General features: G+C 41.2%; 1 protein-coding gene and 1 non-coding gene across 3 annotated transcripts; one reads left to right on the plus strand and one right to left on the minus strand.

Moving 5' to 3' along the window:
- Window positions 1–924: 924 nt before the first annotated feature.
- ATP1B4 (ATPase Na+/K+ transporting family member beta 4) lies at window positions 925–23,573 on the minus strand. 2 transcript variants are annotated; one of them, XM_090265007.1, is made up of 8 exons: window positions 23,419–23,573; window positions 18,938–19,184; window positions 14,412–14,540; window positions 14,047–14,151; window positions 7,194–7,390; window positions 6,522–6,578; window positions 4,266–4,361; window positions 925–3,568 (listed from the first exon to the last, which is right to left on the minus strand). In XM_090265007.1, the coding sequence occupies exons 1-8, from the start codon at window positions 23,479–23,481 to the stop codon at window positions 3,407–3,409; spliced, it is 1,056 nt and encodes a 351-aa protein (XP_090121133.1). In that variant the 5' UTR covers window positions 23,482–23,573; the 3' UTR covers window positions 925–3,406. The 2 variants fall into 2 exon arrangements, with proteins under 2 accessions (XP_090121133.1, XP_090121132.1); XM_090265006.1 differs by having other exon boundaries at window positions 18,926–19,184.
- Window positions 12,635–12,756, plus strand: LOC149990842 (small nucleolar RNA SNORA40). Its single transcript, XR_016508821.1, has one exon. It is a non-coding gene; the product is annotated as a small nucleolar RNA SNORA40 (small nucleolar RNA).
- Window positions 23,574–23,807: the final 234 nt, after the last annotated feature.

Genomic DNA, 23,807 nt, shown 5'->3' on the forward strand with positions numbered 1-23,807 from the left:
TGCTAAAGTCACTTAGCCAATCTTTCATCAAACAATTGAAGTTTCTTTTGGACTTCGGTTTCTTCTCCCCACCTCATACTTTCCCTTAGTGTTCCTCTCCTATGCAAACACACAGAGTAACTTATACCTCGACTCAACCTTGATGAAGAAAGGAAGTTTACTCTGACAAAGTAGTCTCCTGAGAAACTAGAGCATGGATATGTAAAAGGAAAAATGGTCAGAATGAAACAACTTTTAGTTTCATTCTCTTGTGGCTAAACCCCAAGAGTTAAAAAAGGTCAGGGGACGGGGGAGAAAAAGTCTTAAATTAATAGGCTGTCGGTTGTCAAGTTTTCCACCTACATAGCTAACTGTTCAATATTCCTGTGGGAAAATCAGCGGTACAATCTAGAAAGAGAAACTCAGACACTTCTTTTTTTATATCTGTTTATTGTTGTCAACAAGTTACCAAGACAATACCAATGTTTTCTTCACGAGATTTGTAGCAAATACATGCCTAAGAAAGATTAATTTAGGATAATTATTACAGAGAGGTAAGGGGTAGAAAATCATAAGTCTAGGCATGTACAAAATTATGAGGGCATTTTGAAGTAGGATTTCTTATTGACAATCAAGTAAAACCAAGTGCATTGCAACAAATGGTATACAAATCAAATACTCGTACAGCACAGTATGGGGGACTATTTAATCCATCAGAAATTATTGAACTGTTATAATTCAATTTTAGTAATTATAATATTCAGTTCTGTATAATAAAGGTATTTATTCATGTTCCAGCTGACAACCCAAACTACCCTAGTCCTTTTTGACACTTCTTTGAAACTGTGGAAACTATGGATTCCATTGAATGAGAAATACTGTGTGGCAAAAGATTCATAATTCCTTGTCTGTTTAATAGTTAACGTATTTAACAGGACAATTATATATAAAATATAGCACCAGTAGTTGAATTCCTGTGAAATGTTAACTATTATAACTCAAATTTGACACATGTTGCAAAATGTTTGGGATATCATTCATTGATTTTTAAAAAGATGGTACTTCCTGGTAAGCAGCAGCTCAGAGTAGAAAGAGCACTGGACCTGGAGTCAGATGCAATGCAGGTTGTTTTCGCTAAATGCTCTCTAATATCATTTCCAGATTTAATGTTATTAACTTTTACTACTGGATCTTGAGAATTTATTTGAGGTGACTTTTAAATGGTTTTAAAGTTGTTGTCTTCAAGCATCTTATTTTTTTAAGGCTAGGTTTTTAAATTAAATTTGGTAAGAAAAGGGGTTGGGAGGAGACAGTTACATTGTTTTTAGTATTTTCCATGGATCTACTGTTGTATATTGTTTATTACTTGTTAATAGTGGTCAGCCCCCCCCGCCCCCACTCTGTTAAGAGTTGGCAGGAGTTGGAAGGTGTCTGAGAAGGAGATTCCAAAGAGCAGCAGTCTTTTTTGCCACAAACCTAAGAGAAAAACTATCTGATACTAGATTGGTGTGATGTGTTTACATAACTGGCTCAAATTCTCAAGATTAAATATTGCTTTTGGTCTCAGATTCCCTTCTCCCCAACCCACATCAATGTCTGACCAATAGAAATCACAAGCCTAAAATGTCCAAAACTGATCTCAACATCTCCCTCTCCTATCCTGTCTCTCTTGTATTCCTAGTCTTGATTAACATTATTACCATCCCACCGGCTCAGTCAAGCTCCAAACCTTGGAGTCATTCTCGACTCCTCCTTCTCCCTCATTGCCCATCCCCCTTCTTGTCTCTCTCCCATCCACCCTTCACATTGTGGCTGCCAAAGTGCTCTTTCTGAAATGCAAATATGATCACAGAGCTTCCCTGCTTAGAACGCTTTAGTGATTCCTTTTCACCTACTGGATAAAATTCAAAGTCCTCTTCTGGTACCTGCATACCACTCTAGCTCGATTCCCTGCCACTCCCTGCTATTTCCCCGAGTCCTTTGCGCTCCAATGACAGGAACTGCTCAGAGTTAACAAAACACACCATGGTCTCCTGTGATTGTGACTTTGCATGTGAAATTTCCCCTGCTACTTTCTCAACTCAAGTTAGTAACTTTTTCTCATGTTCCAATAGCATTTCCACGTACTAGTTTTATAACTCTTGTTACACTGTATAGTAGTTACTTCTTCACTTGTTTGTCTTTACTACCAGACTGCCAGTTTTCTGTTTGGGAAGAAGATAAACATTACAGAGGATATTCAGACTATGGATGCTTCTGGGCAACATTTAAGTTTGCTTTGGACCCTGAGACACTACTGTTCTCTAACATTCACTTCTTTTCCTTGACCCATCCCTCCGCCTGGTGGAGGTGTTTAGAAGCAGTAGAATGGTCACATGGTCAAAGATAAAACAAAGCAGCTTGGCTGATCCACAACCTGGATAAATACCTGCCTCATATCATTCTTGAGCAAATGAAAAGGTGATTAATGGGCCTTGACTTTAGGGTGGCCTGGAAGGAGCTTTCTGTCTTATCATGTATCAATTGGCAGACCCTGATTTCAATCCTTAGAGCTGTAGCTGGGGGTCAATACACCCATCCCTCATGGTCTCAGAGAACATAACACTACTGTCAAACAAATAGCCCAAGAAGAAATAGCAGGTGGAGACCTTCTTCCTTGTTCTCTCCTCTGCCTGAAGCTGAGACAACCTTGTTTTCAGCCTTTGGATGATTACACCCTAGAGCAATGAATCAAATACCAGTCACATCCACATAGTAGGTGTTCTCACCAATTACAGTGGGCCCCACCTCCCAAAAAAAGTCATAGGGGAAATCTTCATCTCTAATCAGAACAACATCCAGTTAGCACTGCTTTCTGTCCCAGTTGAAGATAACCTAGTCTTTGAATCAGTATTTAGTTGCCCGTGAGAGGCAGCCAGTTTTTCAAGCATCCCTGGATATAGAGTTGCCTAGGTATGTTGGCCCTAGATGTATTCTGGGTTGGTCAGATTGGTGATTCCCACAGAATGACCTTGCCAGGCAGGTGAAAAAGAAAAGGTTAGTTATCAGCCTGGTAAAAACCACAAAGTTTTAGAAAACACAATGAATTTATAATCATCACAGATATTCTCCTTCATGGCTACTGTAAATTTTATAATATACTATGTTTGCACTACAGTGAGACTTCTAGCAGCAAGAATGGGTTTTACTTTTAAGTGGGGGAAAGGAAATTAATATAATAGAATCTATTTGTCATCAGGAGAGACCACCTTTAAAAAATCAAATAGCTCCCACAATGTCATTTTATACATATGTCAAAGGCAGGAAAAGAGGATCTACTCTTAGGTGTTCATCTGGCTGTGTCCTGATTGAAGAAAAAGAATGTGCTACCAGGGGTAACATGAAATAAAACAGAAACAGAACTGGTGGGTGTGGTCCCCTGAAATTCTTAGGTTTCTATGTTCAGAGTAAAAATTACCCTACCCACAAAACGATCATTGATGACATCATTTATGATGCCTTTGCCCTTCAGTTGACACTGCACAGGCACTGCTTGGTTCTTCACCACATCTGTAAAGTGCATTGCCACCAGCGGGGAGGTGTAGTTAACCTGTAGGTGGAAGAACAATGAATTCTAAGTGTGAGAAGGGGTGGCTGTGTGGGAGGACAATAGGATAAAAGTGATAAGATATTCAGTGCACAACAGGATAACCTTCAAAGGAGAACTGAGTAAATCCCATGATTCCAAGTCACAAATGGCTAAAGCAAATGACATGCTCTTTCTGCCCTGGGACAGTGGGGAAATTCCACATTTCTCTCGTAAGTCAGTCAGATGTCTGATTGTCCTTTGGGGAGAACCAATTCTAACTCAGTATGGTATGATTTCAGACCATGAATCAAACCAGAACTCTATGCTAGAGATGAAGCTTTCACTGCCCCAAGGCCTCAAATGGGAGAAACAGGAAAGTGGGATTATTTGGGCATAATTTAGTGCAATGGCAGTGATTTGTCTGTTTCTGGCTCTGTCACAATGCTATGTGACCTTAGGCAAGTCACTTCTTTCTGAACCCTAGTTTCTCCATCTGTAAACTGAAGGAGTTAGACCACATAATATGTGAGATTCCTTTAGATATGGTGGAAAGGAATGATCGTGATAGGAACTGGTAGAGTGGGCTCCTAGTTGGCCAGCAGCTGTTTACCCCGCTGCTACTACCTGCTGCTCCCTAATTCACATAGATCCCAGCCAGCTTTTCCTTTGCCTCTAAAGACCTTTCTGACAGCAAAGACTGAAGGAGATGCAGGCTTACGTGAGTCAGTTTGCCGTAGTAAGGGTAGTAGCGGAGGTCAAAAGAAGCAGATTCTGGGTAGTAATTGATGGATCGGATGTCGTTTTCATCACCTCTCTGTAAGTAAAAGCAGGAATATGTGGGGTTCTAAGTCACTCAGTTGGTTGGAGCCTGAGCTAAAGGGACCTGTACCCTAGGTGAAATCACTGTGTGACCCACAACCACCTGTCCCAAGAAGACCACAAAAGCAGAATGGGGCAGAGCTCACCTTAGGCCTATCCCCAGAGGAGCATTTCCAGGGAGAGACTGTGCCTTGGCTTTTCATTTCAAAAATACTGAATAGAAGACCTGGACTGAGGAAACTGAAGGTGTTCAGTATGGCTCTGTGCTGGCTTCTAGGGGACCCAGGCAGAAGGGCTCTGAAGTGCTTGTAGTACCTGATACTGCTCTGGCAATAGGACCTGCCATGCCAGCCCATGTCCAAAGAATCATACTGGGCCTAGCACCCAGTGTTGGACTTTGGAGCTTAGGCAGGTGTAAGTTGGAATATGTTTAGTAAATCTCACCCACAACAACTTACCCACTGTGGATTCAGTTCTGTTGGAAGACAGGCCAGGTGCACAGGGAAACAGCTTATAATTGGCTCACCTGAACTCACGTCTCTGACCACATTCTCTGTAGTGCTTAATAACAGTAGGTGGAGTCAGGAGGATAAGCAAGTGGGGCCCAGTACTGGAAATGATTAAATAAACACGTCTACCCTCATCATAACAAGTCCATTCCATTTATGCATTAGTCTTGCCCTAAAAAGCAGAGATCTGGGGGCTAATAAGTGACAAATTGTGCATCACTAATAGGAAATCACTCAGTAGGGTTAAGTGATGACTTTGTCAATATAGTATAATAGTTCTTAGTATAAACAGCTCTCCTTAATTTATTCTAGTAATTACCTCATCCTGCTTAATTTCCACAAGTGGGTGTGGATTTGACCAGTATTGATTATTATAGAGTGCATGAAGACCCTTAATGTTTCTTTTTTAAATAAAGGACAGTTTTCAGCAAGGTTTGATGTAAGCTGAAAATGAGTGGCTTCCTTCAGGGAACTATAAGCAGGACTCAATCCAATTAATATACTAGTTTTAGACTGAGTTGATCTTTATGACTTATTTACATATTCTTCTAAAAAGCAACAAAATTCATTTTTCATAAATGGTATGTGGAATCAATTCTACTAGTTTATGGTCACACCTCACATGTTTGTATATTTATTTACACATAATCACGTACATGTGAACAGAATGAATGTCCTTCTACCTCATTCACCTGGCAAACACAGCCTGACCTTTCAAAGCTCATCTTCAACATCACCACCAGCCCCATCTGGAACCAATCTTTCCCTGGTCAATGCCCCCAGTGCACCTTCCATAGCCGTTGTGATATTTTATTGCCCTGATTTCAGAGAATGGCATTTATCTTGGCACTCCCAATACCTAGCAAAATATCTAATCTATAATAAGTGAGGGGTAAATGCTGCCCTTTGCTGTTTTCTGATCTGCCACCATTAAGACTGGAGTTTTGAGCTGTATTTCTAGTACTGTGAATAGCATTACCTTGCTTCACACATTTCCAAGACAATTGTCCAGGGCTGGGGGTGCAGTTGATGTTGTCAAACAGGAGGGAGCTACTGCCAATTTAAGAAGCAAACCTTAGATCTAGGGCTTTTTCCTACAAAGGAGATAATTGGGGCAGATGAGATAGGAGTTAATGGTCCCTTGAAGGACAGTTAATTAGCATATTAATGGAGTTCTGCTTATACTCTCTGGTAGTCATTTGTTATTGCAACATGAGTGCCACTGGTCATTGCTGCAAAAAATGAAATTTAATTTTAAGAGCAGGGACTAATGACTGTACTGAAAGCTGTTTGTTTAGTTCAAAGAAACAAGTAATTAGATCTGAAAGCAAAAGTGTAAACATAATCCCAATTAATGACTCCGTATATTGTTGTTTCCTGCTGTGGCCCTTCCCTGAGATTCAGTCTTTGGCTTTCACAGGTATAAATCAGCACATACACGCACACTACACACACAAACACACAGGAATTGAATGCTTTCTGGAAATAGGGAGGCCCTGAAGTTACGAAAGGGGGATGTAGTTATAAAAAGATTAACCCTTTCCCTAACCCATGAGACAACTATCCATGGTAAAACCTTGGAAGAGATGAACCACCTTTTTGCATGACGCAGATGTGCTAGCAATGCTTACTCAAAGACATTTTACCTGAACTTTGCAGGAAACCTTCACAGGATCTCCAAGCTCGGGTCGAAAGCCTACAATCTATCAAAATAAAAAATCAGTGTTTTTTTTTTTTTAATCAAACAGATTTGACAGTAGAAATTGGGCTTTTATAAATCATATTCTGCCATCTCAGAAATGTTACAAAAGCAACAAATGCAAAATGTCTTCAGAGCTTTGCAACTCAGCTTACTCCTTGTATTTGTGTCTGATATTTATACAGTGGTAATTGCAGTAAGATAACCCTGAAGATGTAAATAACTTTCTGGTTTCAAGAGGGGTGTGCGTGGTAAGGCTCTGCCACACCTAAGACATGGCAGCAGGGAAAGAAAAGGCATTTGTTGTGATATGAGAACTGTCTTTACCCCATCCCCATGTCAACCCTCTGTTCCAAACAGCTCAGGATATCATTCCCAACAGAGGGCATTAAAGAGGGGAGGTTTGGGGGTGCAGGAGAAGAGGGAAATAGGTAGTGTTCAAGGATAAAAAAGAATTGTTGCTTGATAGTTTGTCTGATTGTTTATATTACTGATGCTGTCAGTAAACATGGCCAAACTGGCAGTGTGTGAAGACAGAGCCCAAGGGAAATGGACTGTCTAGATTCCTTCTACCCAACTAATTCACTTATCATCACCAGAGTGTCAAGGGCCAATATACCCGGTTCATCTTTAGAAGGATGCAGGGCTGTCCAGTAGAGTAGCCAAAAGTAGGGTCCTCCAGGCCAGAGCAATTCTTCAGGAAGGAGCGCTTAAATTGGCAGGCCTTCTTGTCCTCATCTTCATTTCCATCTTGGATGAAGTACTGCCCCGGGGGACAATCTACATTCATTTCCTCTTGAAGACTGTCATTATACCCTAAAGTGTGTATGGGTGGGCAAAGGGCCATGTTAGATAGGTGCTATAGGGGAAGGCCATGTTTTCAGTAGCCTTCCTTCCTAGTTTTCTTTCTCCAGCTTGCTTGGGCTCTTCAGGAAGCCCCCTCAACCTGTCCTAGGCCCTGTAACAAGGGATCAGGTGCCCAAGGCCCTTCCTTAGTAATATATGTCCGGGAAGCCTTTCAGGAGTCACCTCAGCCCACTTTGATTGCTAGACCCCTTGCTTCTCATTTCCTCAGAACTTTTGGATATCCATCTCTGGGTCACTTTATAACTTCTACTTTTCATCATTTTTTTTCAGATATGGTAAATTGTAAATGTGGAGCACTGCCTGTTTTACTTCTAGAAGAGTAGGCACAGAGTAGGCAGATTTTGGAAGAGGGACTGGATCATATCAAGGCATGGCATATACTGTAAGGTGGCAAAGCTCCTGGGTTAAATCTCTTTAAGTTCAGCCTAGGAGACATATTCCTTTGAGGTCAATGAGAGGCACTTGATGCAAGAGAGTAAGAAGTGCGTGTTGTGGGACCAGTGAAGGAGGAGGAAGAAGAAAAGGAGGAGGAGGAGAAGGATGAGGAGGAGGAAATAAACCAGTTCCTCATTCTTTACAGAAGGAAGTTAGAACTGCAGAATAGAAGCTTAGGTTGAAATGACAATTATAGTGTCTCCACTGAGAGGGTGCGGGGGTGAGATCTTGTATACTGAGACCTTAACCACTTCAAGTTAAGTGCCCTTTTACATTGAATGGAATGCAACATGTGTCCAAGGTATACTTATTAGGGAAAGGACTGAAAGGAGCTATCTGTGAGCTGACTCTTTGGGCTACTAGATGTCATAGAGCTAGGCTTTGGAAGTTATCTCATTATTTCTAATTTGGTTCTAAATGATAGTGTCAGATAGTCCTGTTAGACCCAGCCCCTATGCATTTATGTTCCAAGTAGCTCCAATTTTCAGTGGATTGTGTTCCTACAATCTACCAGAGGTAAAACTCCAAATGTACTGCTAGATCCTCATCTAGACAGGTTGTGACCTGGGTTTGACATTATTAGGAAGCAACTGGGAATTTTTAATCTATCCCAGGTATGGCTAAGCCTTTATTAGTCTTCAGACAAAGCTACATTCAATTCAAGGTTTTGTTTTAATCATTTTTTAGAGCAATAACTATGTTCAAATAATAACTTTCTAAATAGACACTCTAATCACATGCTCATTGTTTCTCTTGAGATAGTTCCATCAAAAATAATGTGACATGGGCATGACCCTTATTGCAAAATCCCAGTCATCATGGGAATGAAATAGATGCTCTGGGATTTATATTTCAGAGATGTATTCCTTTTAAATAGGGCATATTATCTATGCTTAGGGGGAAAAAATCCAATGCTTCTCCTCATGTTCCCCACCTCTGTTATCAGATCAGAATTGGTATTTCTCTATCTACTAGTTTCTCAAAGGAATTTCCTCAGCAGGGATTCCAGCAATACATTTGCAATAGCGCACAAGCATTTTGAAAGTAAAAAAAAATATATTGTGCTGGCTATGATGTCTAAAATGGAACTACATGGACTCAGAAAGAAAGCATCCCACCTCATTTTATTGGTGAGGCATCTGATGCTTAGACTTACCCCAAATAACCCCACATATTGCTTATACGAAGCTGAGTTTCTAATTCATGGTCATATGCCAGCAGCAAAGAATTATGAAAAGGAACACTTCTCAAGCTTTAAAGGTCACACAAGTCACCTATGGATCTTGTTAAATTGCAGAGCCTGATTCAAGATGTCTGGGCAGGGACTGAAATTCTGCCTTTCTAACAAACTCCCAGGTGATGCTGACCAGCTGATCCCTAGATGATGCTTTGAGTTGTAAGGGTGTCAAGAACATGGATGTGGGTTTAAACATTGGTTCTACTACTGAGAGGCTTTGATCATGCTACTTCTCCTTTCTGAGCCTCAGTTTCCCCATTTGTAAAATGAGGACAATAGACTACATTATGCAGGATTAAAGTTAAATGACAAAATTTTTGCATTTAAATAACACTTCCCATCACATAAGACATTGACTTCCTGCCAAGATGGAGGTATAGGTAGACACACTTCATCTCCTTCTACAACCATAAGAAGGATTATATCTACCTCAAAACAAAAAATAACCAGAACTACCAGAAAATCAAACTGGATGGAAGTCCAACAAACAAAGATATACAGAAGTAATACTCATCCAGACAAGTAGGAGGGACGGAGATGGGGAGCCGAGGTAGAGAGGATGTGTAGCAAGGCAGTGGCTGTGGCCAGCTGGTGGAAAGAGCAGTCCCACATTATAAAAGCTGGGAGAGACACCTGGGGAGTGATCCCAGTCCCGGACCAGACCACGCAGCTCATGGTTCCAGCAGTGGGAAAATAAAGCCTCATTGCTTTTGGCTGTGAATACCAGTGGTGGTTGGGGCAATGGAAGAAACTGTTGATCTCTCAGGAGAGTCCATTTAGAGGGCCCCCATGGTCCTAGAACATGCACAAACCCACCCACTCTGGGAACCATCACCAGGACAACACCTAGAGGGGCACAAGTCGCATGTGGGAAGTGGGTGAAGTGACTGGAAAAGGGGCAAGTGCTGACCAAGTAGCATTGCTCCTTCTCTGACCCCTCCCCCGTATACAGCATCACAAGGTGGTGAAATGGGTTGCCCAGCACTGATGAATGCCAAAGGCTCCGCCCCTCACAACACAACAGGTGCCACACAGCTCTACCTAAGACACAAAGGCAAACACAGGAGGCTGTCAGTTGAGGAGAGAGAGAAGTATGGGCCAAAAGAAGGAGCAGATCAAGGCTCCAGAGGGAGAACTAAGCGAGGAGATAACCAACCTAACAGATGTACAGTTCAAAACACTGGTGATAATCATGCTCACAGAAGTGATTGAGTATGGCAAACACATAAGGGAAGAAGTGAAGGCTACAGTGACATGAAGCAAAATCCACATGAAATCAATGGTGAAGGGAAGGAAGCCAGGGTTCAAATCAATGATTTGGAACATGAGGAAGAAATAAACAGTCAACCAATACAGAATGAAGAAACAAGAATTGAAAAAAATGAGGAAGGCTTAGGAACCTCTGGGACAACTTTAAATGTACTGATATCCAACTCATAGGGCTGCTGGAAGGAGAAGAGGAGGAGCAAGATATTGAAAACTTATTTGAAATAATAATGGAGGAAAACTTTGGTAATTTGACAAAGGAAATAGACATACAAGTCCAGGAAGCACAGAGAGTCACAAACAAGCCAGACCCAAAGAGGACCACACCAAGACACATCATAATTAAAATACCAAAGGTGAGACTTCTGGCCAAGATGGAGACGTAAACAAATGTGCTGCATCTCCGTCCACAACTAAGAAGGAATACAACTACCTCAAAACTGGAAACAACCAGAAGTTCCAGAAAATCGAGCTGCATGGAAGTCCAACAAATAAAGATATAAAGAAGAAATACTCATCCAGACAGGAACTGAACGTATGACCCATCCTGACTCCAGAACACAAGCAATTCAACCTTTGTGCCCCAGGAGGACTGCAAATGACCAAGATGGTATCTGAGCCACTGTGTCCAGGGAGAGATGACACTGCCCAGAACACAGATAAAGAATTACTAGTCAACAGATGAAAGAATGCTAGGGAAATTGCCAGACTGTAGATTTTATTTGACTACAGTAGTCCCTCTCTATATCACGGTTCACTTAACGTGGCCTCACTGTATCACGGGATTTTTAAAAATATTATATTTAATTATTTATTGCGAATTTTTCGCTATATCGCTGGATTTTGAGGTACTGTATACGTATGTTGTTAAAGTTACATAGGTTTAAGAGTGTAGGACATGTTTAAGAACATAAGTAGTGTTTATAAAAGTGCGGAAAAGGTTAATAAGGGACTGGGAAAGCTTTATAAGTGTGTGGGAAGGGTTTATAAAACCTTAAAATATATGTAAATACTAAAATAAATGTAAGGTTCCTACTTCGCGGATTTTCACCTAATGCGTGGGGGTGTGTGTGTCTAGAACGTAATACGATAAGTGAGGGAAACTGTAATCTTTTTACTGAATTACAAGCCCTTCCTTACCTACAATTTTCTTCTCCTTATAAAAAGGGCTGGTTTGAAATGAAACGTAAGACAGTCTTTTAAGGTACATAACCTGCTGTCTTAACAAATTGCTGGCCATCTAAAGAAAGCACACAAAGATTAAAAAAAAAAAATGCCACAAGAGAAAAGAAGAGAGTTACCTACAAAGGAGTTCCCGTAAGACTGTCAGCTGATTTTTCAAAAGAAACTTTGCAGGCAAAAAGGGACTGGCAAGAAATAATCCAAGTGATGAAAGGCAAGGACCTAAAACCAAGATTACTCTATCCAGCAAAGCTATCATTTAGAATGGAAGGGCAAATAAAGTGCTTCCCAGACAAGGTAAAGCTAAAGGAGTTCATCATCACCAAGTCCTTATCATATGAAATGTTAAAGGGACACATTTAAAAAAAGAAGATCAAAACTATGAGCTGTAAAATGACAAGAAACTCACAACTATCAACAAATGAACCTACGAAACAAAAACAAACTAAGCAAACAAGAAGAACAGGAACAGAATCATAGATATGGAGATCATATAGAGGGTTGTCAGTGGAATGGGGGAAGGGGGAGAATGGGGAAAAAGTTACAGAGATCAAGAAGCATAACTAGTAGGTACAAAATAAACAGTGGGATGTTAAGAATAGTATAGGAAATGGAGAAGCCAAAGAACTTATATGCATGACCCATGGACATGAACTAAGGGGGGGATTGCTGGAGGGAAGGGAGGTACCGGGCAGAAGGGGGCAAAGGGGAAAAACTGGGACAACTGAAATACCATAATCAATAAAATATACTTTAAAAAAGAGATTGTTTCTCTCTTAATTCAGTGCATATTCTTTTTGCCACTCCCACCTGATCCCCCTTCAGACAGGCCAGGCCAACCAAATTAGTCTAACTGCCTTTTTTCCCCACAAATAATAGGTTAGCAATGTAAACTCACTGGAGCTCCTTTTTTTCCTTTTCTTATACAACCCAATTGAAAAAATATGGGCAATGGACCTGAATAGACACTTCTCCAAAGAGGTCATACAGAGGGCCAATAGACATATGAAATGATGCTCAATGTCACTAATCATCAGAGAGATACAAATTAAAACCACAGTGAGATATCATATCACACCTGTCAGAATGGCTATCATCAATAAATCAATGATCCACAGGTGCAAAAATAAATCCTCTTTTGCAACCGAGAACTCATTGTTCAATATGAGTTTTGATACATATAAGAAGGAACATGATAAAAAATAAAAAAAAAATAAAAAAATAAGTCAATGATCAACAAGTGCAGGTGAGGATGTGGAGAAAGGGGAATCCTTTTGCATTGTTGATGGGAATGCAGATTGGTGCAGCCACCGTGGAAAGCAGTATGGAGATACCACAAAAAAATAAAAATGGATCTGCCTTTTGACCCAATGTTCCCACTTCTGGAAATATATCTGAAGGAACCTGAAACACTAATTCTAAAGAACAAAAGCAACCCTATGTTCATTGCAGTGTTATTTACAATTGTTAAGATATTTAAGCAGCCCCAGTGTCCATCAGTAGATGAGTGGATAAAACAAGTATGGGACATTTGCACAATGGAATACTACTCAGTCATAAGAAAGAAGAAAATTTTACCCTTATGACAGCATGGATGGACCTGGAGAACGTTATGCTAAGTGAAATAAGCCAGTCAGAGGAAGACAGTAACATATGACTTCACTCATAGGGGAGGTTAGGGGGTGCAGGAATTGAGCAAAAAGGAAAAAAGACTCATGGACATGGACAACAGTGTGGTGATTGCTGGGGGGAGGGGATATAAGGGGACTAGATGGTAATCACTGGAGCTCCTCTTTGATAGCTGGATAAATACAGAGGCTGTGTGCTCTGTGTTTAATCCTAATCCAAGCTGCTACCTCAGATTTCACCCCATGGAAGGGCTTCTCAAAAAGCCATTCACTAGTTCCTGAAAAAATATATGGTGATGTTATAGAGATAGGCATCTTGAATAGTTTTGATCAAAATGTAGGAGTGACTGCCACCAAGAAATTCTTCCTCTAACTCCCTTCTGGAATGCTGTTAAATAAAGACCCTTGCTCTCTTACTTCAAGATGGCTGATCTCCAGCAAATGAATTTTCTTACCTTGAGAAAGTATAGGAGACAGGGATCTTCCAGTTCTGGAGAGCACTTCTTTTCTCACCACTATGCCCCCCCCCATCAAATTATTTTTTACTAACTGATCATATTGAGGCATCTGGATGTGCCCAGGATATAAGTAGGTGCCATAGGGTGTTCAAGAAACGAAGACGAGTTCTCTGGCCCAATGGACTTATCCTATTGCTGGAGAGTTGGCTTATATGCTTTCAAGGCAACATATGACCATAAATTAGAGCAGTTTTTATTGTATCTACAGGTTCTGAGGAGGATGCAAGGTAAGGAAAGATCAGAATGGGCTGGGGTTAGTAAGAGATGGTCAGATGAATTTTTAATTCCCACCCATCACCTTTCCAAAGAGATTTGCACCATTCAGAGGAACTTACTTACCCTGGAGAAAGCCATTTAGGCTAATCACATAATGCTGCCAAGTGTCAGGTTCAGAAACGTTGAAGTTGAAGTTAAGGCTATGGGCGAAGGGTCTGATCATAACTCCTGGCAATGAAAACAGGTCTTGGATATATTAACCCATTCTTGGGATAATATTTTGGTATTGATTCCCATGAAACCATTTCCCCCCAGGCAATCAAAATGAAAAGGACCATAATTTGCCATGTACCATTTTACTTTTACCCTTAATAATTGAATCTCTAAGTCATTACCAGAAAGAGCCAAAGTTAATTGAGGCTGAACATGCTGTGCAAGGAGATTTCTGTCCAGCAAGTTCTGATAACACAGGGCATTTGAGCACTCACCAGGAGGTTTCACCCTCTCAGTGAAGGTTGGCATGTAAGGACTGATGGTCAGAAATAGCGTGTACATGCAGAGAGTGATCACAGCAGCCAGGGAGGCATAGAAGAAGAAGTAAATGACTAAGATCAGGCCTGCAGAACAATCAGAGATTAAAGTGGTCAGTGCTTACCAACATCCTCTGCCTCCTTACTTGAACTTATGAACCAGAACCAACCCAAACACATAAGATGGCTTTTTAAAAATTCCCCAGATTCGGTATATCTGTCCTTGCTCATTCAGATTTCACCAATTTGGAATTGGTGAGAATTGTGTCAGAGAGCTGATTGCAGTTTATCTTTATAGCATTTCTGATGGAAGGGCTTGCTGAGCAAATCATCACCATGAGCAAGATTACAGAGGAGTGGACTTTAAAGTATTGCAGAAAGCAAATTATTTGGTAGTCCTCTGGACAACAGTTGATCTCCTAAGTACAAATCATTCTTCACTATTCAGTAAAGCAGGTGCTCTGAAGAGTCCTAGCAGCTTGGTTCCAGTGATTATATGTATTTGCAAGGGACGGAAAGAGCATTTCTTGTCACATAGCCTATAATTCAAACTTTTGATTAATTTCCATGGGATTTGCCTCTAATCAAGACAAAGTGAGGTTTCACCCTATTTATTTCAAATCTTATTCTTCTTTGGCAAAAGTTTAAGTGGCTCTGCTTTTCAAAAAGAACACTAATACAGTACAGGAAAGGGAGGAGTAGAAAATTGTACTTCATTATTGACACTTGCTACCTGTGAGCTCTACCTGTGAGCTTGGGCAAGTTACAGAAGCTCTCTGTGCCCCAGAATCCTAGCAGATAAAATGGGAATAAGTTTAGCACTTGCCTCATATGCTTCCCTACACCTGTACAATAGTCTCCACTTATCCATAGTTTTGCTTTCCATGGTTTCAGTTACTGATGATCCAAAAATATTAAATGAAAAATTCCCGATATAAACAACTCATAAGTTTGAAATTGTGTGCCATTCTGAGTAATGTGATGAAATCTCACACTATTCTGCTCTATCCTGCCCAGAACGTGAATCATCCCTTTATCCAGGATATCCAGGCTGTATATGCTCCCTGCTCATTAGTCATTTAGTAGCAGTCTTGGTTATCAGAATGACTGTCAGGATATCACAGTGCTCGTGTTCAAGTAACCTTTATTTTACTTAATAATGCCATATTCATATTATTTTTATTACAGTATATTGTTATAATTATTTCATTTTATTGTTATTGTTAATCTCTTATTGTAATTAATTTATAAACTAAACTTTATCATAGGTATGTAAGTATAGAAAAAAATGTAGTATATATAGGTTCAAGCATCCACTAGGGGTCTTGGAATGTATCCCTTGTGAATAAGGGGGGACTACTGTATCTGGAGTTCAGTCTTTCCTTATAGCCTATCCTGACATTACTAGTTCCTAACTGTTTAATCTTAGATATGCTGTTGACCTCTCTGGACCCCAATTTCCTCATCTGTAAAATGAGAACAATAATAGTACTTGAATAATGCATATAATTAGCATAGCACAGAGCATGGCAGATACCAAGTACTCTATAAATGGCAGTCTTCATCATTGTTATTATTAATATTATTATTTCTATAGGACCAGAAGCATAATTGTGTGAATTCCTCCTCTGTGGGCTGTATTAGATTTGCCCAGGAATAGGCAGTAGAGAGTGAGGTAAATGAGAGTGAGACTGTTGCTGAGGAGCTCTTTTCAGGTCTCCCTTGGGGCTCTCTCAGTTCCACTCACAACAGTGACATGATGTTGAAACTACACATTTGAACTAAATCATGAACCGGAGACTGAAACAAACCACATGACTTTGCTGTACCCAAATACAAATATTAGTTTTTAAATTGAACCAGGAACCAAATAAAATTAACCAAAAAGTTATTAGAGAAGGAGAAAAACAATCCTTAGTAATCCAAGTGGGAATGGAACATTTATGTTTTAAAAGATAAACTAAAGCAGAACTGGATCATGAACACATTGAGTCAGCTGGAGTCCCTGGAGAAGAAACAGCAACACCTGTGTGGCTGTGATACTTGGCTACTGCCCACTGGCTGTCCTAATGGGATGTGCCCTGTGCCATCTTCTCCATTCCTTTACCCTCACCACCATCCTAGGAATGGATTAACAGCTGATGCCATGCTGGGGGACTGGAAGACTCAGTTTCATGGATGAAAGGAAAGCAATAGAATATAGATAATCTCCCTTAGAAATATCTTTCTTCTTGCATGACCAGGAAGCTGTAGATGGGAGAATGGCACTAGCAATGAGTCCTCTCAGCTTTATCCAAGGAGTCTGTGATAAGCTAACTAACTCAGTCAAGCACCCCCAGGCAACATCAAACACCATACCCATCTGAACCATTGACTCCCGCAAGCCCTTTCTGCTCTGAATGTCCAAGTTTTACTCGGCCACTCTTGTAGGTAATCTAAGGTTCTCTCCAGAATGCCCCACCCAAGCATATGTAGACTTGGATATCTTGGATAGACTGGATACTCTTCACTCCTCATACTAAAATACCCCTATCAGTTCCTGAGGCCCTACCCATCAAGGTCTACCTCATTGCTACAGTTCATGAAGATGATATGGCAAGAGAATGAACTCCAGTGTTCATCCAACCTGGGTTTGACTCCCAGTACTGCCACTTATTAACTATGTGACTTTAGACAAGTTACTTACCCTCTCTAAGCCTCAGTTTCTGCATCTGTAAAATGGGGATAATAATATTACTACCTCATATTGTTCTTGTCAGTATCCAATAAAATAACATATAGTTCCTAAGAATAGAGGTTACCCAGCTACCAAAGGAAAAGCTCAGAATATAATAGGTGGGTGAATATATTGGTCATGTTGCTGTGCAAGCTCAAGTGGGCACCTATTTCTCAAGCAAGAGGGCAGCAAGGCATATGGTTGGTGGCCTAGATGTTAGGTTCATAATTTTCCCTTTGCCCAGGGGTAGTTGAACAGAAGAAGCTAGAGTTCCTTGACTGTCAGATCTGCTACACAGAGGCCGGGATATAGCCTACTATGCAGTGTCCCCACTGCCATATTTTCCCTGGGAACTCCCTCATCCCTACTTACTGGCCTGTCACTTGTTCTCCACAGGAGCAATTTGGATCAGCTTATCTGCTGACGTTTCCAATGGCTGGCTATTAGGGGGTTAATGTAGGACACCCTCTCCCAGAATCACACTTGCATTTCACAAGACCTATTTTTTCAGTCCTCTTTAGGCAAGGAAGAAACAGCTGTGCCCTTTTGGAGCCCCAGTGAATGTCCAGCATTTGTCTGCAGTTTCCAGAATGTTGGAATGCTCCCTGAATGGTACATTTGTTCCAGTTGAGCATTTGAGGGGTGGGCAAGGGTGGGTCTGAGAACTGAGAAGGGGGAAGGAAGCAGGGCTGGCTGTTTCTTCCTGACTGAGCTGAATTAGAAACATAAACGATACAGGAGAGAATTCTCAGCCAAAAGGGCCTGTATAAGGCATGACCATTAACTTCAGCAACTTAGATTCTTGGCGCTAGAAAACTCTTATATCATCCATGGCATCATCTTTTTTTCTTTTTTTTTCTTCTCCAGGCCAGCAGCTGCTCTTTTTCTGGGCTGCACAGAGAGTGTGATCAGTGTGGATTTGACCACAGGTAAAATCTCCTGAGGAGAAGGCTCAACGCTAATAGTTGAAGAGATGAGTAGGACCCTGGGAGAGGAGTGCTGGGGAAATTTTGAAGTGAAAGTGGTGGCAGGCAACATATGGTACAAAGAGGGAATACTAAGGAATGTGATTCCCCCACTGATGAAGTGATGTGGGGGCTCAGCCTTAATCTCTAGAAATGATCCCTTTAAACTTAATTTCTCTGTGTATGCTATGGGAGTGAAAAGCACCAACAAGCTGGAGCTAGGGGCAGGTCTCCTTGACTCTCCTCTGACATTGCATTTCTAGGTGAAATGATAAGACTATAAATCCTCAGTTAGGTTAGCAGGGAATTAGGTCTCATATCCTAGAAGCAGTTTTTGGAGTACTTTCAACTTTACCATTGTAACATCTTATTGGAGCCTCAGGCTTGATCCTGTGAGAGAAGCAAGGCAGGAATTGTTTTCCTCATTTGGTGCTTGAGGAAATTGAGGCTCAGTGAGGATAAATGATGAGCCCAAGGTCACACAGATAGAAGGTGGCAGGGCTGGGACTTTAAAACATGTCTGTGGTTTTCCAACTCATTCTTACTGTCTCTCTGTATTGCAAATGATTTTGAGTCAAGTGGATTTCAGATATTCAATCAAGTCTGTTCACCCACTTGGAGTTTGTTCTGATGGGATTTGCCCATAGTTCAGGCATTTTCCTAGGCATTGATCCTTTTACATTATATCTAAGAGAACTTTGCAGACAAGCCCATCCAGCATATAAGAGTCCTGGATACCAGGTCAAAAGGAAAGGACACTCTACTGGGGCAGTGGGACAACTAAGACTTACTCCAACTCTGACCTGTTCGGGCCAGAAACATCCTTTTTTCCGGATCCCACAGGTATTCGTTCATGATCTGCAATTTCCGCCACCAGGTGTTGCCTGTTGGCAGACCCTGACCCTCTTCCTCCTCCTTTTTCTCCTCCTTTTCCCCCTCCTCTTCCTCCTCCTCCTCCTCAAAATCAGGTACCACCATCACACGAGCCTCTTCTTCTGCTTCTTCCTCTTCATCTGCTAAGTAGTTCTGGTTCACTTCATCCTGATCATCCTGGAACAGTGACAAAACACAAACCCCCTTTTGAAAAAATTTCCAATGGCACATCCTGCCTGTCAAATGTAAATGGAAAACAACTCAATATTTGGAAATGCTTCAAATTTCACTTCCCCATAAGCATACCCATTGTTACAAGAGGCATATTTTCTTTCTCTCTGTTATTTTGTAAGAAATATCCTTTTTATGACCCATTTTGATCCAATATCCTTTCCATGGAGGTACAAGTTTTATTCTCAGCTTTAGGCATTTGAGCTCTTTCCCTAGGACTGCTTGTGTCACTACTCTGTCCTCGGGCCTTGGCCTTCTGCTTCTCTTTGTCTGGCTTGTCAGGACAGAGCTGAGCTCAATGCTGGATGATGGAGTAGTTTCAGACACTTCTATCTATGATGGTAAATTCTCAGTCCAAACTAGCTTTGTCCTAATACCCTGTACATTTTCAGCTGCTCCACCTCACCATCGCAAGTTGTGGCTACAAATAGTCTTGGCTAGACATCAGGTGGAGAGGCCAATTGCTGGACCCCTTCTCAAAACTTAGACTGCCTTCCCAACAGAAGCAAGTGATGGGGAGCCATTTGCTACTTCTTTTACTATTGTCTGATCTGGAACTTCTTTCTGCCTTAACCTGGTTGAAGAGACTACCTGAGGGCTGGGACCCCAAGTGATACTTCCTTAATCTCCACCGCCCCAAACCCCATACCCTAGGCAAAAATCTGGGCACATAGTAAGTGCTCAGCACATTTTTCTTGATTGATAGATTGCAGCCATTACTTGAGATCTGAGACTGTAATCTTCTCTGAGTGGTTCTAAGAAAATTAAACCAAGCAAAAAAAAAAAAACAAACAAAAAAAACCCAAATACCCAGACTTCACCAAATGGTATTTCAAATGCCTCCTAGCCTTAGGCCAGAGAATTGGATCTTTGCTCTTTGTGGGCTGCCAGGGCTCACTGCAGCAGCAGAAAATGAGGTCGCCTTCCCTTCTCTCTGCTGTCCAAAGCTGAAGAGTGGCAGGGCCTGTGCACCTGTTGGGTTGGTTGTGTCAAATGATAGAGGCCAGGGGCTCCTTGCTGCGCCCTCTGCCTGATTCCTCAAAGGTCATTTAGAGGACACTTAACTAAAAATTCTGCCATTAGTGAGGAGGGGCCTCAGAAAGTTGGATTGTTCAGAACCAGTAAAAGTGATATAGAATGATAAGGCTGTAGTCTCAGCATTCAGTCTGCTCAGCACTATCTAGCTTTTGATTATAAGCACTCTTGAGTTACTCTCTAATTTGTTCAAATGTACAGCTTTATGTCACACACCATATCAGAACTGACAGTGACCTTGGAGATTTATTCGTCCATCTGAGGCTCAGAGAGGGAAGAAAATCTAAACAAAGCCACAGAGCAAGTTCATGATTCAGTTGTCAGTCCCAGAAATTTTGTCTCTTAATACCCTGGACAATGATGTTTCTTCTCTGTCACATTGAGCAAGATGCCTAAATGTGATTTCGCAGATTTATGGAGAACAACAGTATGTTAGATTTTGTGTTCCCAAAAATATTGTATATGCTTATTATTGAGGATTTCTGACTCTGACATGGATTCATAGTGTAAGGCTAAGGGAAATAAACTGCATTGCTCAATGTTGAGTGGATGAATAAATGTTCTTAAATCTCACTTGGGTGTGAACATATGTACACATTTGACCTCCCAAAGTAAATTCTGAAAACCCAGGTGGCAGGGTCCATATTTTCTCACTCCTCGATTGCCCACCACGGTGTGCAGCCCATAACTGGGTAATGGGTGGGTACTGAACAAATGCTGATGATAACTGCCTGACTCTTTGGCAATGTCTGCACAGAGCTCATCGCGCTCACCTCAGCAGTCACTTGGACTGCAGTGGGTAGTCATCAGGGCCCCAGAGAATCTACTGCAACTGAGAATCTCAGAGAATTTGAAGTATAACATTTCATTATTGAGGGATTTATATTATCTTTAAATTTTCTGAACAACTTCCTTTTCTTTCCTTGTAGCCTATATGCCTGCCCTCCACTTTTGTTCCACAAAGGAGGCAATTGGCTTTGTCCTTAGCCTGATCTTATTTGTAGATATGAGTTCTCATGATAATCCTATTAAAGGTGGCTTGTCATTAAAACTTTACCCTCATGGGAAGAATTGACCTTCTCAGAGCTGATTTCCCTATGGCTGTCATGATGCCTCAGTTATCAAGAACCTTAAATATCTTTTTCCTCTCCCATGCTTCCTGGTATAGGAGAACCTCAGAATGTACAAGAGAGGTGCTTTTGTACAACTAACTATTTAGTGGAATCCACTAGGGGATTTTTTGGTAATGAGAGGGTCTGTTTTTGTCAGTTTCCCAAAGAGACACTTCCCTCAATTAATAGTGTGTGTTGGGATACAGTAGTGGGTATGTGCTGGGGCCAACATGTTGCCCTAAAAGGGAAGAGTCTGAAGCACAGAGGGGGGGCTCCATTTTGAGCACTGTAAATATATAAACATATAAACAAGCAGTATGAACCAAAGGATACATTTTTGTCCTGCATTGAGTAATAGCCTACAAACATTTGAATGACTGGCTAATTTTAAAAGAGAAATTAGCACACAATTATTCACTGCATCAAGTCATTTCTTTTTAAATTTGCTTAAGTGTTCTCTATAAAGAACAAGATCCCCTGATGTGCTGAAAATCCAAACCAGAACAAAATAGAAACATAGATATAGAGAACAGACTGATGGTTGACAGTGGAGAGGGGGGTTGGAGGGTTAGGTGAAAAGGTGAAGGGATTAAGAAGTACAAATTGGTAGTTACAAAATAGTCACAGGGATGTCAAGTACAGCATAGGGAATATAGTCAATAATATAATTATAACTATGTATGGGGCCAGGTGGGTACTTAAAATATTGGGGAGGACCACTCTGTATAGTACACGATTGTCTAACCATTTTGCTGTACATCTGAAACTAATACAGAATAATGTTGAATGTAAACTGTAATTGAAAAGAAAAAGAAAACAACGAGAAGATCCAAACCAGTTGACAAATCATATACAACACTTTAGAAACATTACACAGAAAAGAAGTCAAGTAAGGAACAGTTATATATGCCCTACAGGTTAGGACTTCTCTAAGAGTTGAGCAGAACTTTGGAATGTCAAAAGAAAGATTATAAAAATTGTGGCTGGAAAGTTAAGAGAAGCTCTTCATAGGTGGATACGAGGTTAGAAGAATTCATGTTTTCCTCTGCTGCCTTTTGACAGTCTTCACTTAACTCCCTGATTATATAGGTGGCCATTCCCAAAGAAAAATGGATTAAGCTTTGTTTCTTCCTGGGGCTCAGATCACAGTCCTCTTTGGGGGAGATTTTAGAATATATCTCCTTTCAAAAAAGTACTACATGTGGCACATATTAATGAATTATAGCAAAGTAAATGCAAAGAAACTTTGAGTTCAAAGAAATTTGTAATGCACCCTGGAGATAAATGGTGATATCAAAGGGGTGTGTGTGTGTGTGTGTGTGTGTGTGTGTTGGTCAGGGTGGGGTGGCAAGCAGGATGGCAATGGGTAGTGGAGGGTCAGAGGGTTGGGGGATTGCATACTATGCAAGTATAATGGAAAGAGAACAAGATTAGGAGTGAGAAAACTTTCATTCTCATTTTGGCTTGTCCCTAATTTGCAAATCACTCCTGTGCCTTGAGCCCCAGCAGCCTTCTTTACACAAGGGGTTCTGGAGATATGATGTCTAAGATTAAGATCCTATGATTTTAGCTATAGTTTGGAATTTCTGCTTTAGAAAAAGAGCAGCTGGGTTTCCAAGGAGCTACCATCCAAAGGGACTGAGACAGCTGGGTAGGTGGTACCTTTCATTTTCTCTTCCCATTCCCTTCTCTCTTGATTCGAGTTCCTGCTATCAGGATAAAGCCTTTACTCCCAGAATCCCAAAGGTCTTTTTAAATTCTAGGCTCCCAAGAAAATGTTCTCTCATTCTCTGGCGTCTTCCCCTTCCCTTATCTTTCTTCCATAGGAAGTGGGGAGGCTTCCTATTTCAACCCAGAAATTTAGAGTGAAATGGGTTGCTGGGAGTTACTGTTAGCTCTTGAAATTATGGGCTCCTTTAAATTCCCTGTTCCTGTTCATCCCAAGGAGAAACAGCCCCAAGTGAAGATTTACACAACCCCCAACCCACCCCACTAATAAGAAGCAGCAAAGTATGCCGTTCCCTAGGACTCACAAGTCTGTAGCGATAACTGTGAGGAAAGGCCGGAGCCCTTCTGGACCGGAGCTGCCTTCTCATGGCTGTTCAGTAGGCAAAGATGCAGCAGAGGCAGGCAAGTGGGTGAACGTTCTGGAGCTACTGCTGGTACAGGAGACACTGGTTGCTGGGGCCACTTGGTGCCTAGTAAAAGTGAACCCTTCTGGCATGAGACGTTCCCCAAAATAATCTAACATGCTCCTCTCTCATTGGTTGGCCCCTTCCTTGAATCAAAGGAAAGCCCTATAGAAAAGCAAGCTCATCATTACAGGGAGGGGGAGATATTTTGGGTCACGAGGATGAGCAACTCACCACCCCCTTGCCCTTCTCTAACGCCTGAGATACTATGAACCCAATGAAAATCTTAA

The sequence above is a fragment of the Furipterus horrens genome, unplaced genomic scaffold, assembly GCF_987537825.1.
Source record: "Furipterus horrens unplaced genomic scaffold, mFurHor1.1.pri manual_scaffold_17, whole genome shotgun sequence".
Lineage (NCBI taxonomy): Eukaryota > Metazoa > Chordata > Mammalia > Chiroptera > Furipteridae > Furipterus > Furipterus horrens.